Genomic DNA, 16248 nt, shown 5'->3' on the forward strand with positions numbered 1-16248 from the left:
TTATTACGTAGAAGAATCCACAGCAAAAGCATACGAGTTGGCAGCACTCAAGTAGTGGGGAACATCAACTTTTGCAAATTTTCCAATGTTGGATTATGAGAATGAAATTGATCTGTCGAACACTAATAAAAAGAAGAGTACTTGGTCTCTCTAAGAAGCTGTTTATTCATCTTCAAATTAATAAGCAGTTGAGCAGCCTGCCTTAACTATTGTAAAAATTTCAAGAGATGAATTTGATCTATCTCTATTTAGTATTTACTAATTGTTTGATAACTTTTTGTTCAAACCTGGTACATATCAAGTTCATACTAAATTGTTCTCTATAAATGAGTGGATGCAAAATGTCACATCTTTAATTTTTAATGTGTTTGATTAAGTATTTACTAGCAATATATACTCTTTCAAATTCGAAGGCAGTTGCAATTTTACAGGAAATGGAAACAAAAACCCATTTTAATGTTTGAAAAAGGAAAAGGTCATCGCAAGGACCCAGTGGTGGAACAAGAAGAGGAGGAACAAGCTGCATATATACAAAAGGAAAATGGTAGCGAAATGGGACAAGTCATTCAAACTAACTAAATAGTACTCTAATTACTTGGTGATTATTATTCTGATACTGCAAGCACCTTATATGAAGCATGAGAAAACCTTCAGATGGATAAAGTGACAAGCCACATGAGTACACATGAGTACAGCTACAACTTATTACCATTTACATTGAGAACTCAAAAACTCTAAGCAATCTCCCCCAGAGACCACATTGCAGACTGAAACGACTTCAGAAGATATAGAAAAGATTTTCTCGCCCTGAACCTTCCCCAAAATGTTTGCTCAAAACCAACTATAAGGGTCACTTGCACCAGTGCAATTGTAGCACATACTTCCGTAATATATCTCAATAACAGAGCAATTGCAGGCTGACAAGTCCAATGCGGCAAAACTTAGTATAGATCAATATGAAAATCAGGATGCCGTTCCAAATAGAATAAAGTCAATAAACTAGCAGTTTACCTACCGATTACATTGACAGATGATGAGAGTGAAGTTGCACCGATACGGCTACGAGTATTCTATACAATACGGTGCGATACGTGGATACTGCAAATCTTAAATGTAATAAGATACGGGTACGGGAATGATACGTCAATTAAAATATATTTTAATAAATATATAAATATATATGTGCATCTATATATAAATTAAGAAGAAAAAAAACATATGTGCACTATATTTTCAGCATCAGCGGCTCCACTATTAGTTTCAGCATTAACAGACCCAGCACTTGAACTAATAGGAGGTGTTCTATCTCCACTCATGGTCCTGCAAATTCATAAAGCATTATCAGTTTAATAAGAGAACCTACAAATTCATAAACCATCAGAACTTCACAACGACCCACAAACCATCACAATTCACAGACCCATAAACCATCAGATGCACAGACCCATAAACCCACAAACCATCAGATGCACAGACCCATAAACCCACAAACCATCACAAGCCATAATTCAATCAAGAAGAACTGAAGAAGAGAACATACCCGAAGCGAAAGAAGAAGCTCCAGCTGGTTTCCTTTGAGAGAACCGGAGAAGTCTGTAGTAGAAGAAGACGTGATACGAAGAAGTAGCTTCAGCTTTTATTGCATCTGGAGAGAAGCCGCGAACAGCAGAAGAGAAGAAAACGCGAAGACTGAAGATGTGCAGCTCAATTAGGTCTCGATTCGATCTGTTTTGTTTCCTTTTTTTTTTTTTTTTTTGGGGAAAATGCCCGATCTAACCTCGCGTATCCTATTTATTTACTAATTTACGTATCCAATACAGAAACGACCGTATCCGTGGCGTATCAAAACCTGGATGCGTTGGATACGCGTATCCGGACTTATCCGAGGCGTATCGCACCCGTATCCCGTATCGGTACGGGATACGAAGGCAATTTGGCGTAGCCGTGCAACATTTCGAGACTCATTGAAAACTAAGCAAAAGTTGCGCATAGACAAGCTTAGAAGAGAAGCACTTTGAAAACCCTGCCCTTGCTTAGATTGAAATGTAAGTCAGGCACACGATCACAAACATAGAGAGAATGAGAACTAAACGTTCACTTCAATCTTTCTATGATATGATAAAAGTATCTTCCAACACTGTTTACTTTAGTTTTGGAATGGACTTCCCACCTCAACCAACTTTGAAAGAATCACCTCAACCACAATTTCAAGTAATAGAGCATTACCTCTCATCTCTCTCCCTATATGCAAAAGAATTTATTACTAAAAACACAATGTACAAATTTGTTGCTCAAGTATTGTTGAGACAATACTGAAACAGAGTTGCAGCTGCAGGCCTGCACTGCTGCACACACAACATGGCGAAGAGATCAGATTTTGCGCAAAAGCTGCTGGATGATCTTCGGGTTAGGAAGGAACGAATGGCTGCACCAGCGCAGAGCTCAAACCGTTCAAACACAATGGCTATAGGTAAGTATATATTTAACCTCCTGAAACTTGTCCTGGTCATTATGAAATGAAGAAGATATGAGCGTTTAGAATTTCCCCATTACCAATTCAAAGAGCGTGAATTAGGGCTGCACCTAAAGACTGAAATCAAATGAGAACTATGATTCTTGTGCACTGAGTGCAAGCAATAGTTAAAAAAGCAGCAAGAAGTGTATAAGGATCACTTGAAAGAACAAACACAATATTTAAGAAAAGAATCTAGTTCTTTGTCCTTTTATTCAACTGCATGTGAAAGCACTGCAAAAGTACCTTCACTTGTAGAAATTGTATTGTTGTTCTGAAAACTATGACATATTTGTTGTTATTTGTCCCTGCAGCAAATTAAATTTAAAACTACACTAACTAAGACCCTCATATTATTTGTTTAACTTTCATACTTGAAAAATGAAATTTCTTCAAGACGATTAGGAAAATGGGTGTCAGATGGTAAGTTTGATCTAAACTGATTAGACAGAACATAGTGGTAGACCATTGCTTCTCCTGTTTTACTCACAAACTAAATATGGATAGACAAAAAATGTTCTGTTTTGTTTTGATCAAATGAGATATATTTCCACTTTAGGACCGATGAAGGCGCAAAACAGTACACTTGAACTGACATATGCGGAGGTCAAACGGTTATGTATGATTTATAGCTAGAGAATATATATATACCTAAATTGATTCCTATCGCACTCTATGATGTCTTCATACAGATGCATATGCTTATTCCAAGCAAACTTATAGAGGATCAAGGGATACAAAAACCCATGGAATAGTAAGTGATCATACCTGAAATTGCTGCAATCTGATTATTATTAAAGCAGATGGAATGAAATTAATTTTGTCTCAAAATGTTTTTTCCACTCTTGTAGACTAGTTCCAGAACTGGGAACCCCCAGAGCAGGTCAACTGGAAGTAGTAGAACACCTATTCGTCAAGAAGCTTCAAACCAGATGGTTGCTTATGGGAGAGGTGGGAACTCAGGACAAATAGTAGATCTTTCCATGGCCTTGGCTTTTGCACTTGAGAATGGAGCCACAAAACTCACCAGAACAAGTTCATCAAGCAAAAGTTCAGTGATGGGGTTTCTGAATCAAATTGGTAGGGGATCCATGGACTTCAAAAATATGGAAAGAAAGGGAAATGTCAACATGTACTGGGGTTCAAGTAGTCAGTTCCCTAACCTTTCAAATTTCCATATAGAAGAAATATCCAGAGGGGCACAGAAACTAAACCAGATCCTTAGAGCTTGCTCCAATGGTGTTAATGTTGATAAGTTTTCAATAGAGATCGGGAAGGAACTGTTTAAAGGGGCCATGGATTTGGAAGAGTCCTTGAGAATGCTTGTGAACCTGCAGGAAGCTTCAGAACATATGAACACCTCCCAGAGGAAAAGTCGAATCACATTGCTAGACGAAGATGAAGATGGTGAAGACCAAATAGAAGAACAAAAGCAACTGGCTCTGCCAAGGTTTTCCTTTGACAAATCAACAAGACATGCTCGTAAAATCCAAGAAGTAGGAAGGATGGTCCTCAAGCCTAAGATGGCAGCTCTGACTTACCCCACAGGAGGTAGTACGGATGAGAAGCAAGGCAGAGAGACAGCAACCTCAGTTTCTCGCAGGCATTCAGTCAGCTATATCCCTGATGTCAAAAATCCATCAAAACAGTCAGACCAGAAAGTGTCTAAACCAGAAAAAGATAGGATTCCAAATGTTATTGCAAAGCTGATGGGCCTGGATGAGCTTCCCAAAAATGAAAACGCAAAATCCAGTACCAGACAGAAAGACAACATCCCCAAGAAACCAAGAGAAAGGGGAGCTGCAATAGGGCATACAATGCAGGAAAGCAGTAAGATTGCTGGTGTTAAGACCAAAGATGGTGAGAATCTGGTATCCACAAGTAGACAGAAAGTGGTAGAAGGCAATAAGAATCCCTTGATGCAGAAAAACACTGCTTTTCTTCTGCAAGCAGAAAAGGTCCTGCCTGCCAACAACAATGTTGGCCTTGAGATGGTTATTCATGATGGAAAACAATCCTCAAAAGACTTGATGGGAATAAAACCTGTGACAAGATCAGGAAAGACAACCACCATGAAAACAGATAAGCAGCAAAGTGCCCAATTCAGACAGAACAGCAGTAAGGATAATCACGAAAGAGAAAGAAAGCAGGATACTATGAGGTATGGGGAACAAAAGTTGCAGGTAAGAAAACAACAAGATACTGAGATGGTATCCAAGAGTACATCCAACAAGGCAGCAAAGCAGCCTCACACAAGCCAAGCCAGGGTAAATAGAAACAGTATGGTAGAAGTTGTTAATGCCGTGCAACCCAGAGGAGTTCCAAATGGCACTTACCACGAGAATCTAGTGAGAAGAAAAAGTGCAGCTGAATTGAACATGCATATGAATGATTTTCCTCAAAAGGACTCAGATCAAGAAAATTTAGGCATTCCACCAGCTAGGAAGGAAAAAGCTGTTCATCATGTAGCACCCTTACAGAAGGCAAAAACTAGAAGAGTGAATAAAAGTGAAATTCCTCGAAGAGTGGATGAAGTAGTGACCAGAAGAAATGGAACGCTGAATAAGTTGACAAGGCCACCAAAACAATCTATTTTGGACCAAGTGACACATAGAACCCATGATAAAGTCAGTGGCCACAGTGGAGCAGAAAAGGGTAGAGCCAGTAGGTTGAAACAAGCAGAGCCACGCATAGTCAAGTCCAACAAATCAACAGAAAGCACTCGACCACTACATTTGGTACAGAACCTACAGAAAGAAGCTGAGGCTCCTACTTTCTATGGTCACAATGAAGACGAATTCCGAAGCCTCCGAGAACCAAAAACTCTAGTCCCACATGACAGTGTAAGTTCATCTTCCATAAAACCCGAAAGGTTCTAACTATTAGAGTTGAGCAAGATTCTGTTCATCAATTCAACCTTGGTGGGAACTACCTCAAAATTTTGTTGATTGTTATGCAGCGTCAAAATTCAATCTCAGTAGTACCTAACGATCAACATGATCAAGTACCAATCTTTGGAGCTGATGAGTGCATTACATCACCAAATGCACTTAATGGTAAGTAGAACCTCTGCTTTCAACTGAATTCCCCATCTCACATAAACAAAAACAATTTCTTTTTCCCTTTCAAAAAAACCAATTTTTTTTTCAAGAACAGTTATACCTCCATAGAGAGATTACAGATTTTTCTATATCTATTTCAAAACCCCAAGTGTCAATCCATGCAGTTCATCAAAAAAGTTACTACATTTCTACATACGAACCTATAAATCAATGCAAGTGGCAACAAATGGTTCAGTAAGTTAATAATTAAAGTTGCAGGAACCCAATCAACCCATGAAGACACCTTGGATATTTCATCCACATTGCAATTGGAGCAACAGAAGCCTTTCAAATGGAGAAAACAAGAGCCACTTACAGAAACTGAAATCCTTCTCAAGCAGATAGTGATCCAGAGCCAACTGTTCCTCAACACAGCAGAGGCACTTTTCAGACTCGAAATCCCTTTCGGAATTCTCCACGCTAGTAGTAGCGACTACGATCATGAGTACAAGTACATCACTCATCCCGAAGACATTAAGCTCACATTAGACTGCAGCTACGAGATAATGAAAAGAAAAGGTAAAAGGCAAGAGCTCGCTGTGCATCCCAAGTTTGTGAAGGTATCCATAAGCTTCACTCAGGTCCAGTCTCTGGATGAGCTGGTTAAGCAGTTGAGTAAAGACATTGATAAGCTGAAACTGTATGGGAAGAATGGAAAACTGGAATGTGGGGTTGAAGAGTATGTGCCTAGAATGCTTGAATTCGACGTGAATAACAGGGAGCCTGAGCTGAATTGTATGTGGGATTTGGGTTGGGATGTGACCATGTTTGGGTTTGTTGAAGTGGATGAAGTTGTTAGGGATTTGGAGAGGGGTGTGCTCAGTGGACTTGTTGATGAGCTTACCAGAGACCTCTTTCATATGTGAGAATTTCCATTACTGCAAAATGAGCAGCAGCAATGCATTTGGTGTATTTGGTTTTGGAACGGATACATTGATTTTGTAATTGTCAATAGCAGTAAGGATTTCAAAATCCTCAGTTTGCTGGAATTCTGGTTCATATACATTGATTTTGTAACTCTGCTTTTGGGTTCATGTACACTGGGATTTTGTAATGTACCACTACTTTGACAACTTAAAATCAAAGGCTCTCGTAGCTCAGTTGGTTAGAGCACAAATTATACTTCTTCTTCTTTTTCCTTTTTTATGAACTATGCTTCCAGAAGAGGCATTAGTGATCAGACACTCACAATAGCTCTAGTGACCAAATTCATTAGCCCATTTTGTTCTCAATGTTAAAGAAAGGCACTCTGTGGATGGATCAGATGCACCAGAAATGCCAAATTATGCTTCTTCTTCTTTGTCCTTTTTTATGAACTATGCTTCCAGAAGAGGCATTAGTGATCAGACACTCACAATAGAAATTTAGCTAGTGACCAAATTCTTACTTGATAGGAAAGTTGACAATGGTCGTGATCAGAAATAATTACTGAATAATATATCAATTAGTCCAAAATAATTACTTAATTATGGCTATACAGAGATTTAGTTAGCTACCAAACTCGTACTTTATCGGAAAGTTGATAATGGTTATGATCGATAAATCATGAAATACAAACCAGACCAGTAATCTGCCAGGCCTGAAAATAAAATAATGGCCTAGAAGTTGCTCTTGTAAAAATGTTTTTAGATGCTTTATAATGTTAGTCAAATCTATAACAAAATAGCTTATGCCTAAATTGAGAGAGAGAGTAGGTTCTGCTGAAAGTCGAGTTACCTGAGGATTTCTTTTTGGGGTAGTGGAATGATATTTGACATAAATCTTGTCCATTGCAAGTTGTCCTACTTGTGTTATTTCAAAGGAGCCAATTATAGAATGAACTCTGAGAACTGTCAGATTACACATTTACTGTCTTCTGGAATGTTCTTTTCTGTTTTATATGTAAATCAGCTTATTCAGTGATTTTGCAATAAATATAGGTTTATTTTGCGAGTCACAGGATAACTATATGGAGGTTTGGATTTGCCTGTGTTATTAGGATTTTGGCCTCGAGACTACACGACTTCGAGTGACATGAGGCCACAAGAGTACATGACTTTTAAACATCGAACGGCCCCCGAGTGTGCTATTTGCTTGGAGGAGTACAAGGAAGACGACCAGTGTGCTATACTATATAACTGTCAACACATATTTCACGATGTATGCCTCCGCCGGTCATTAGCCGTGTCCACCCGTTGTTCCGTTTGTCGCACTACAACAAATAGGGATGGCAAATCCCCATCATATTACTTATGTAGAGAATTCAACTGGTATTCCCGAAGCGGGAGAAATGGTTCAAATTGAATGGATCCCAGTGTTTGAAAGAGCAGACATGGATGTGTGGCAGTTTATGATGTTAAAAGTTGTACTTTCCTATTTGTACTTGATATTTTTTAAATTACATAATAGGTGAGCATTTGACTCTATATTAACTCAACAAGGCTTAGCAATTATATTTTCCATAACTCCACTACTAGCAAAAGGCTCATAGAATACAGATTTTTTTCTGTATCTTTTGCTTCAAATGATACAAATAAGGGTATCTAAAACTCATTAGGTACGGTGCAGCCACGGAATGAAAAAGGGTATTCTCTATCGCAGGTTCCACTAACCAAAAGCCACGCTTAAGACTTCAGTATCTCCCATTTTTCTTTTCTTTTTTACTGCATTAATTTTTATTTTCTTTCTCTCTCCTCATTTTCTTTTATTTTCTATTTTCATATTTACCAAAATACATAAATACTTTTATACGTATACAAAATACGTTATATTTTATTTAATATTATATTTTTTGTATAATATTAATTTATCCATAATTACGGATAATTATCCATGTGTATTAAACAATGGGTACACTACGACATCGGTATCGTTTAAATTTTATATTTAAAAAAAATATTTTGAAAATCAGTAATTTTAATATAAATAAATTATATCCAAATAATTCTAATTTTCATGGAATTAAAAAATAATAATAACAATGAGGCATAACCATTAATATTCTAAAAAATATATATTTATAATAAAATCTACAAAGTTTAAACTTTAAACCAACAAAAGACAAGAATTAAAATTAGTCCGAAATCTCAAATGACTAGAAAATGGAAATACTAAAATGAAAATCTTTATTGTAATATCAAACTAATTTCGATAGAGTTGAACGAGCGACCACCATCTTCAAGCAAAGTCTTCAATCCGTCTGCAAATCAGAACATTCAAATGGCAATGTGGGGCGGTAAACATCATCATTTGGGGAAAAAATCACATTTGACGGCCTTTGAGAAATGTTCTGAGCAAATTGAGACATTGTTTGCTCCATATCTTCTTGTGTATCCACCGATATTCCACATTGTTTAAACAACTCTCCCATTTTTTGGACCGCCATGCCTACACACCTTACTTCAAACATTTCTTCCATTTTTTTTGTTTGTTCAGCCATTTTCCTTTGTAATTCATCCATCAGACGTGCTTCCCTCTCTTGTGCCTCTTTGGTTTGTGCTTCTAATCGCTCTCGCAAGAGTTGCACTTCCTTTGAAGCTGTCTTTGTTTTTCCCATCAATTCCTAATAAAGTCCCAATGACACTATCTGTAACATTCTTCTCAACATGCATGACATCTATATTATGACGCAGTAATAAGTTCTTCCAATAAGGCAGCTGAAAGAAAACACTTTGCTTCCTCCACGGCCCTGTGTACTCTGTGTTATCATTATTTTGAACTCGTTTTCTTTTACGAGTGGACCCTTTTTCCTTTCCCTTTCCAAGTTGGAACGTCAATGTATTAGTTGCCTCCAAGCAATCTAACCCCGTCATTGGTTTGGGTGGTCTACGATATTCAGTTGATCCATTGAAGTTACTGCGCCATGTACGAAAAATATGGTCATTTGGAAGCCACTTTCGATGCCCCATGTAGATTTCTTTCTTTCCATGATGCAACCTCAAATAATCAGTCTCCTCACCACAAGTCGGGCAAGCTTTTGACCCCTTTGTGCTATATCCAGACAACATGGCATATGCAGGAAAATCATTTATAGTCCACAATAATGCAGCTCTCATCTGAAAAATCTATTTCTTATATGCGTCATATGTAGGAATTCCTTCTGTCCATAACTCTTTCAATTCGTCTACCAACGGTTGCAGGTACACATCTATGTCAACTCCAGGACTTTTAGGGCCTGGTATAAGCAGAGATAACATCATGTACGGTCTTTTCATGCATAACCAAGGAGGGAGATTGTAAACAGTAACTATAACAGGCCAGGTACTATGGGACAAGCTCATCATACCAAAAGGGTTGAATCCATCACTGGCTAGACCCAAACGAACATTTCGACCCTCTGAGCCAAAATCATAATCAATTTTGTCTAATTCTGCCCAAGCAAGAGAATCAGCTGGATGGCGCAGAACCCCATCTCGTGGTCTCTTTTCGGAATGCCAAACCATAAATTCTGAGGTGTGGCGAGACATGTACAGCCTTTGAAGTCTTGGCCCTAATGGAAAGTAACGCAGAATCTTAGCAGCTGTCTTCTTATTGGATGTCGCGTCAGTAGATGTGTCCTTTTTGTACCGACTAGTTCCACATACATGACAAACTGTGTCTGAAGCATGATCTTTTCGATATAACATACAATCATTAGGACATGCATCGATCTTTTGGTATGTCAGCCCGAGATCTTTAATAAATTTTTTTGTCAAATAAAACGTAGCAGGAAGAGTTTCCCCTGGAGGCAAATAGGCTTTTAACAATTCAAGCAACTTTGTGAACGACACATCACTCCAACTATGCAATGCTTTTAACTGATACAACTTTATCAAGAAATCAAACATCTTCTTCCCTGCACCCGGGTATAATTCAGTATCAGCATCATCTATAAGTCGGTAGAATCTTTCTACATCTGGGCTAGGGCCATGGGGCATGGATGGACCTTCAGTAGGTCCTGGTGCTTCCCAATTATCTTCTTCTTCATACACGCCAAATATATCATGCAACATATCTTGCACATCAAAATTTGGCTGAGATGATGATGGTCCTGATGGATTAAAATCTGGTTGAGGTTCAGAAGATCCTGGCAAATTAGGATCAACTGCAACTGGTAAACGTTCACCGTGCTCGGTCCAAGGATTGTTAACATATTTCGGATCCATGCCATCCATAAAGAGATGCTGCTCCTCAATAACTGCTGGAGATTTGTAATAGGTATTATGACATTTACTACACGGACACTTGATTTGACCCTTAAAAGAAGCATGTTGTAAGGCATGATTGATGAATGCACGCAACCCAGTATTGTATTCCTCACTGTTTTTATCTGAAAATATCCATTCCTTGTCCATACTGTTCAACAAAAAAAATTAAGTGTCAGGGGATATATATATATATATATATATATATATATATATATATATACGGGCGGGTTCTGAAGCGGACGTCCGCACTTGGCTAAAGTGCGGACGGCAACGCAGCGGCGGCGTTCCAGGCTTGGCCGGCGGCTCGGGGCTTGGCGGACGGAGGCCGGAGGCTTGGCGGACGGTTCTGGGCAGCGTTCGAGGTCGGAGGAGGTCGGAGTTGCAGGTTTCTGGGCAGCGAGCTCACCTGCAACTGCAGGTTTCTGGGCAAGGCTGCAACCACGTCGCCGGCGACTCCACCGACTGCAGACCCGTCCGTCTGACCTGTGGTGTCCGTCCGGCAAGCTCCGCCGCTCCGTCGCACCCCGAGCCGAGCTGCAGCAGCGCCGTCCGCACTTTAACGAAAGTGCGGACGTCCTCTTCAGAACGCGGTCGTATATATATATATATATATATATATATATATATATATATAGAATAGTAAAAACTTGAAGACGATTAGTACTAGAAAAAAATACCTGCTGATGGGAGTTCTTCTTTTCAACTCAATTGTATTCTGAATAGTCATGAAAATACTTCTTTTTATTTGCTTAAATATTAGTTCTGCAAATAGAAGAATGATAAAAGAACTCCTTAATACATTGGATATTGAAATCCTTTTCATACGTAAATAGAAATCATATTGGATACTGTTTTATGTGTTAATCAACATCCACTACGGTTTCCCGTGGTTAATTAGAATTAAACACCTTTTTTTTTTTTTTTTTTTTTATGGAACATATATAAATGTGAATTTATTGTCTTACATAAATCCATGGCTAATGAACTATGAATACGGATACTAGTGTGCAAAAAATGGTAGTGCATTGAGTACCTATATATATGCGTAGTTAATTTCCAAGTATGTGTATTAAATTAATAATAGGAAAAGCTCTAATAAAATTTTAAATAGAAAAAAGTCAAAAATATAACTGTTGGCGTATTACCAATACTGCTGCAAACAAGGAATATTGATTAACTTGTAAATTTGGATAAATTAATTATTAATAGGAAAAGCTCTAATGAATAGAAAAAATGTCAAAAATAATATATTTTGGCGTATTTCCAATACTGTTGCAAACAAGAGATGATTAATTTGTAAATTTGAATAAATTAAATGTAAAAGAGTGGTTTTCTAGCATTACTTCACACCCTTAACCGTATGTATATAAGATGTTTATCTGAATATTAAATAATAATACATTAATTTAGCCTTTTATTTAGCAATGAATACGGATGTTTGTGTTTATCCAAATTTGTATTTTTTATAAAGCATTTTGTTGATTATGTTTTTTTGATTTGTCACAGTTATCAGTACTCATAAAACAAATAATACCACAAATACAAAAGGGTGTCATTTGTTATATCAAATGACACGGCTAATAAAGTGTATCCAAAAGGGGGGTGGCCAGTAGCCATATTTCTAGTAGTGCTCTAAGGTCCAAAGGGTGCAGAGTATGGGAAGAGTTTTCAAATGGAAAGCTCCTCCAAAAGGTTGGTTGAAGAATAATTTCAATGGGGCCTTTAATGGTGGAACTGGCAAGGCAGCAGTGGGAGTGGTGGTACGTGATGAAACTGGAGTATGTTTGGGTGCAGTGGGGAAGGTATTCTCTTATGTTCATTCTGCAGAACATGCAGAGTTGATGGCCTGCAGAGTGGCAGTAGACAATGTTATTACTCATCTTCTTCATCCGGTCATTTTTGAGACCGATTGTTTGATTTTAAAGCAGCAGCTTTGTCAGGAAAGAGGGCAGAATTTGTCTGCACTTGGTAGACTCTACGATGACGAGTGCAGATTTGGAAAATCTGCCCAACTCTTGGTTTGTTTATGCTAAGAGGCCGAGGGAGGCTAACAAAGCAGCACATCTCCTGGCAGGTGATGCATCTGCCAATGACCGAAGCTTCTTTTGGCCTACTGTTCCTTTCTTTAAACAAGATGTAATTGTGTGGAAACTTTACTTCTGTATCCCATTGTTTATCATATAAATCTTATTGTTTGAAAGTTGAAATAGTCAAATATAACGAAAAACAAGAGATAATTTTGGCTGAATAACTTAGATATCTCATTCACCTTACAAGAAGGAATTATATACAAATTCTGATAAGACAAGTACTACTCCTAAGGTAAGTAGTAAACCTAATAATACTACAGATATTACATAATATTACATATCACGGAATATTACAGAATATCTACATAAATAAGGTAAGTATGACTCACGCCAACACTCCCCCTCAAGTTGGCGCATACAGATCACGAATGCCCAACTTGTCAAGTGAGTCATGAAATGCCTTACTCGATACTGCTTTTGTGAGAACATCAGCTAACTGTTCTTCTGAGTGGACAAAAGGAAAAGAGATAAGCTTAGCATCGAGCTTCTCTTTAATGAAATGTCTGTCAACCTCAACATGCTTAGTTCTGTCATGTTGAACTGGGTTGTGAGCAATATCCACCGCTGCCTTGTTATCACAATACAAATTCATGGCTCGTTTGGGTTTAAATCCCAAATCACGAAGTAAATTTCTCAAACAAAATAATTCACAAACTCCATGAGCCATACCTCTATACTCTGCTTTAGCACTTGACCTGGCCACAACCTTTTGTTTCTTACTTCTCCAAGTAACAAGATTACCACCTACAAAAGTGAAGTAACCAGAAGTGGATTTTCTATCCGTAACACAACCTGCCCAGTCTGCATCTGTATAACCACTAATATCCAGATGACTATGCTTTGAAAACATCAAGCCTTTTCCAGGTGCAGACATTAAATACCTCAGAATACGGATCACAGCTTCCATATGAGTTTCACTTGGATTATGCATGAATTGACTCACAACACTGACTGCATATGCAATGTCTGGCCGAGTATGTGAGAGATAGATTAATCTACCAACTAACCTCTGATAGCGAGCCTTCTCTGTAAGAGTTTGATTAGGGTACTCAGCCAGTTTATGATTCTGCTCAATAGGAGTATCAGCAGGTCTACACCCTAGCATTCCTGTCTCTGTCAACAAATCAAGCACATATTTTCTCTGGCACAAGAAAATTCCCGAACTCCCCCTGGCGACCTCAATCCCCAAAAAATATTTAAGAGAACCAAGATCTTTCATCTCAAACTCTGATGCAAGCAGATCTTTTAATCTTTCAACCTCCTCTGAATTATCACCAGTAATTATCATATCATCAACATAAATAATCAAGGCAGTTAATTTACCTTCACAGCGTTTCAGAAACAATGTATGGTCAGAGTTGCTCTGCTTGTACCCAAAACGACGCATAGCTTGAGAGAATCTTCCAAACCAAGCTCGTGGTGATTGTTTGAGTCCATACAAGGACTTATTTAACTTACACACAAATCTACCTCCTGTGCTTGCCTCATATCCTGGTGGTAGATCCATATAGACTTCTTCAGATAGCTCTCCATGTAAAAAGGCATTCTTCACATCAAACTGTTGCAAGGGCCAATCTAGATTAGCTGCTAGAGACATCAACACTCGAACAGTATTAATCTTTGCTACTGAAGCAAAGGTCTCCTCATAATCCACGCCATATGTTTGAGTATATCCCTTTGCAACAAGTCTTGCTTTATACCTGTTCACTGAACCATCTGCATTATGTTTGATAGTGTACACCCATCTACATCCAACAACTCTCTTTCCTTGTGGAGGTGGCACCAACTTCCAAGTATTATTCTTCTCCAATGCCTCCATCTCTTCATTCATTGCTTGAGACCATTTGGGATCCTTGAGAGCATCCTGCACTTTACTGGGAACACATACAGAGGATATTTGATTCACAAAAGAAGCATGGGATTTGGATAACCGGTGGGTGGATACAAAGTTAGCTATGGCATACTTAGACTTAACATCTAAACTTGGTTCATATTGACAAGGTGGTTTACCACGGGTGGACTTAGGAGGAAAAACATGCACACTATCACCAATATCAGAGTTTGAAGAAACACCACTAACCTCAAGATTGGGACGCTCCTCAGGGATTGGTTGACAAGGGTTATCTGTATCTAAGAGGGGTGGAGGAGCTTGGCCTTCTCGGAGGGTAGATGATTCGGCAATTGTCTTTTCTATTTCGGAACTCGCAATGCTCTGTTCAGCAGTTGCATGGCGAAGGGTAGACGATTCAGCAATCGCCGTTTCTGTTTCGGAACTCGCAATGCTCTGTTCGGCAGTTGCATGGCGAAGGGTAGACGATTCAGCAATCGCCGTTTCCATTTCGAAACTCGCAATGCTCTGTTCGGCAGTTGCATGGCGAAGGGTAGACGATTCAGCAATCGCCGTTTCCGTTTCGAAACTCGCAATGCTCTGTTCGGCAGTTGTATGGCGAAGGGTAGACGATTCAGCAATCGCCGTTTCCGTTTCGGAACTCGCAATGCTCTGTTCGGCAGTTGTATGGCGAAGGGTAGACGATTCAGCAATTGCCGTTTCTGTTTCAGAACTCGCAATGCTCTGTTCGGCAATTGACTTTTCCGTTTCGGCAGGGTGACGTTGGCTTCAATGGGCTGAATTTCAATCCCACAAGACTTCTCTTCCAAAAAAGTGTGTTTCTCCCCCTGAAGTGAAGGATTGATGGGAGAAAAGTAACATGCATCCTCATAAAAGGTGACATCCATGGTAACAAAAACTTTCTGTGTAGGGGGATGGAAACACTTGTAGCCCTTCTGATTAACACCATAGCCCACAAAAAACACATTTTAATGCCCTGGCATCGAGTTTGGACCTTTGATTCTTAGGAACATGGACGAACACAACACACCCAAAGACACGAGCAGGGAGATTAGAAAACGAAGGGACAGACACATGATTTGAAAGGGCAGCATAGGGGGTTTGACCATTGAGAACAGAGGAAGGTAGCCTATTAATGAGATGACAAGCAGTGAGAATTGCATCTCCCCAAAGATACTTAGGCATATGAGCACTAAATAGAAGAGACCGGGCTATGTCAAGAACATGACGATTCTTTCTTTCTGACACCCCATTTTGTTCAGGGGTCTGAGGGCAAGTAGTTTGATGAATAATCCCATGAGAATGAAAGAATTGGTGAAACTGAGAATTGACAAACTCCCCCCCATTATCAGAACGAAAGACTCTAATATTGGCTCCAAATTGATTTTGAACAAGAGCAAAAAATTCTTGGAAAGCAGAGAAGACTTCATATTTGTGTTTCAATAAAGCGACCCAAGTAAGACGGGTATAATCATCAATACACAAAACAAACCAATGTTTTCCAGACAAGGTTGACTCATGGAAAGGTCCC

The 16248-nt window shown here is 38.8% G+C and overlaps 2 protein-coding genes and 1 long non-coding RNA gene across 4 annotated transcripts; 1 reads left to right on the forward strand and 2 right to left on the reverse strand.

The window, feature by feature from the left end:
- Positions 1-565: 565 nt before the first annotated feature.
- LOC112166472 lies at positions 566-1682 on the reverse strand. The gene is made up of 3 exons (XR_002923284.2): positions 1541-1682; positions 1016-1320; positions 566-917 (listed from the first exon to the last, which is right to left on the reverse strand). It is a non-coding gene; the product is annotated as an uncharacterized LOC112166472 (long non-coding RNA).
- On the forward strand, positions 1582-6730 carry LOC112166471. 2 transcript variants are annotated; one of them, XM_040506921.1, is made up of 6 exons: positions 1582-1712; positions 1821-2470; positions 3205-3266; positions 3364-5355; positions 5472-5568; positions 5827-6730. In XM_040506921.1, exons 2-6 carry the CDS (start codon positions 2359-2361, stop codon positions 6477-6479), a joined length of 2916 nt encoding a protein of 971 aa, XP_040362855.1. In that variant the 5' UTR covers positions 1582-1712; positions 1821-2358; the 3' UTR covers positions 6480-6730. The 2 variants fall into 2 exon arrangements, with proteins under 2 accessions (XP_040362855.1, XP_024159093.1); XM_024303325.2 differs by having other exon boundaries at positions 5833-6730.
- A 2926-nt stretch (positions 6731-9656) lies between these two features.
- On the reverse strand, positions 9657-10925 carry LOC112204013. The gene has a single exon (XM_024344901.1). It carries the CDS (start codon positions 10923-10925, stop codon positions 9657-9659), a length of 1269 nt encoding a protein of 422 aa, XP_024200669.1.
- Between the last annotated feature and the right edge of the window lie 5323 nt (positions 10926-16248).

The sequence above is a fragment of the Rosa chinensis genome, chromosome 5 (assembly GCF_002994745.2).
Source record: "Rosa chinensis cultivar Old Blush chromosome 5, RchiOBHm-V2, whole genome shotgun sequence".
NCBI classification, from domain to species: domain Eukaryota; kingdom Viridiplantae; phylum Streptophyta; class Magnoliopsida; order Rosales; family Rosaceae; genus Rosa; species Rosa chinensis.

Coding starts and splice junctions, on each gene's coding strand:
- LOC112166471 (XM_040506921.1), top strand. CDS start 2,359: ATGGCGAAGAGATCAGATTTTGCGCAAAAGCTGCTGGATGATCTTCGG. Junction 3,267..3,363: donor ATACAAAAACCCATGGAATA/GTAAGTGATCAT, acceptor CCACTCTTGTAG/ACTAGTTCCAGAACTGGGAA. Junction 5,356..5,471: donor CTCTAGTCCCACATGACAGT/GTAAGTTCATCT, acceptor ATTGTTATGCAG/CGTCAAAATTCAATCTCAGT.
- LOC112204013 (XM_024344901.1), bottom strand. CDS start 10,925: ATGGACAAGGAATGGATATTTTCAGATAAAAACAGTGAGGAATACAAT.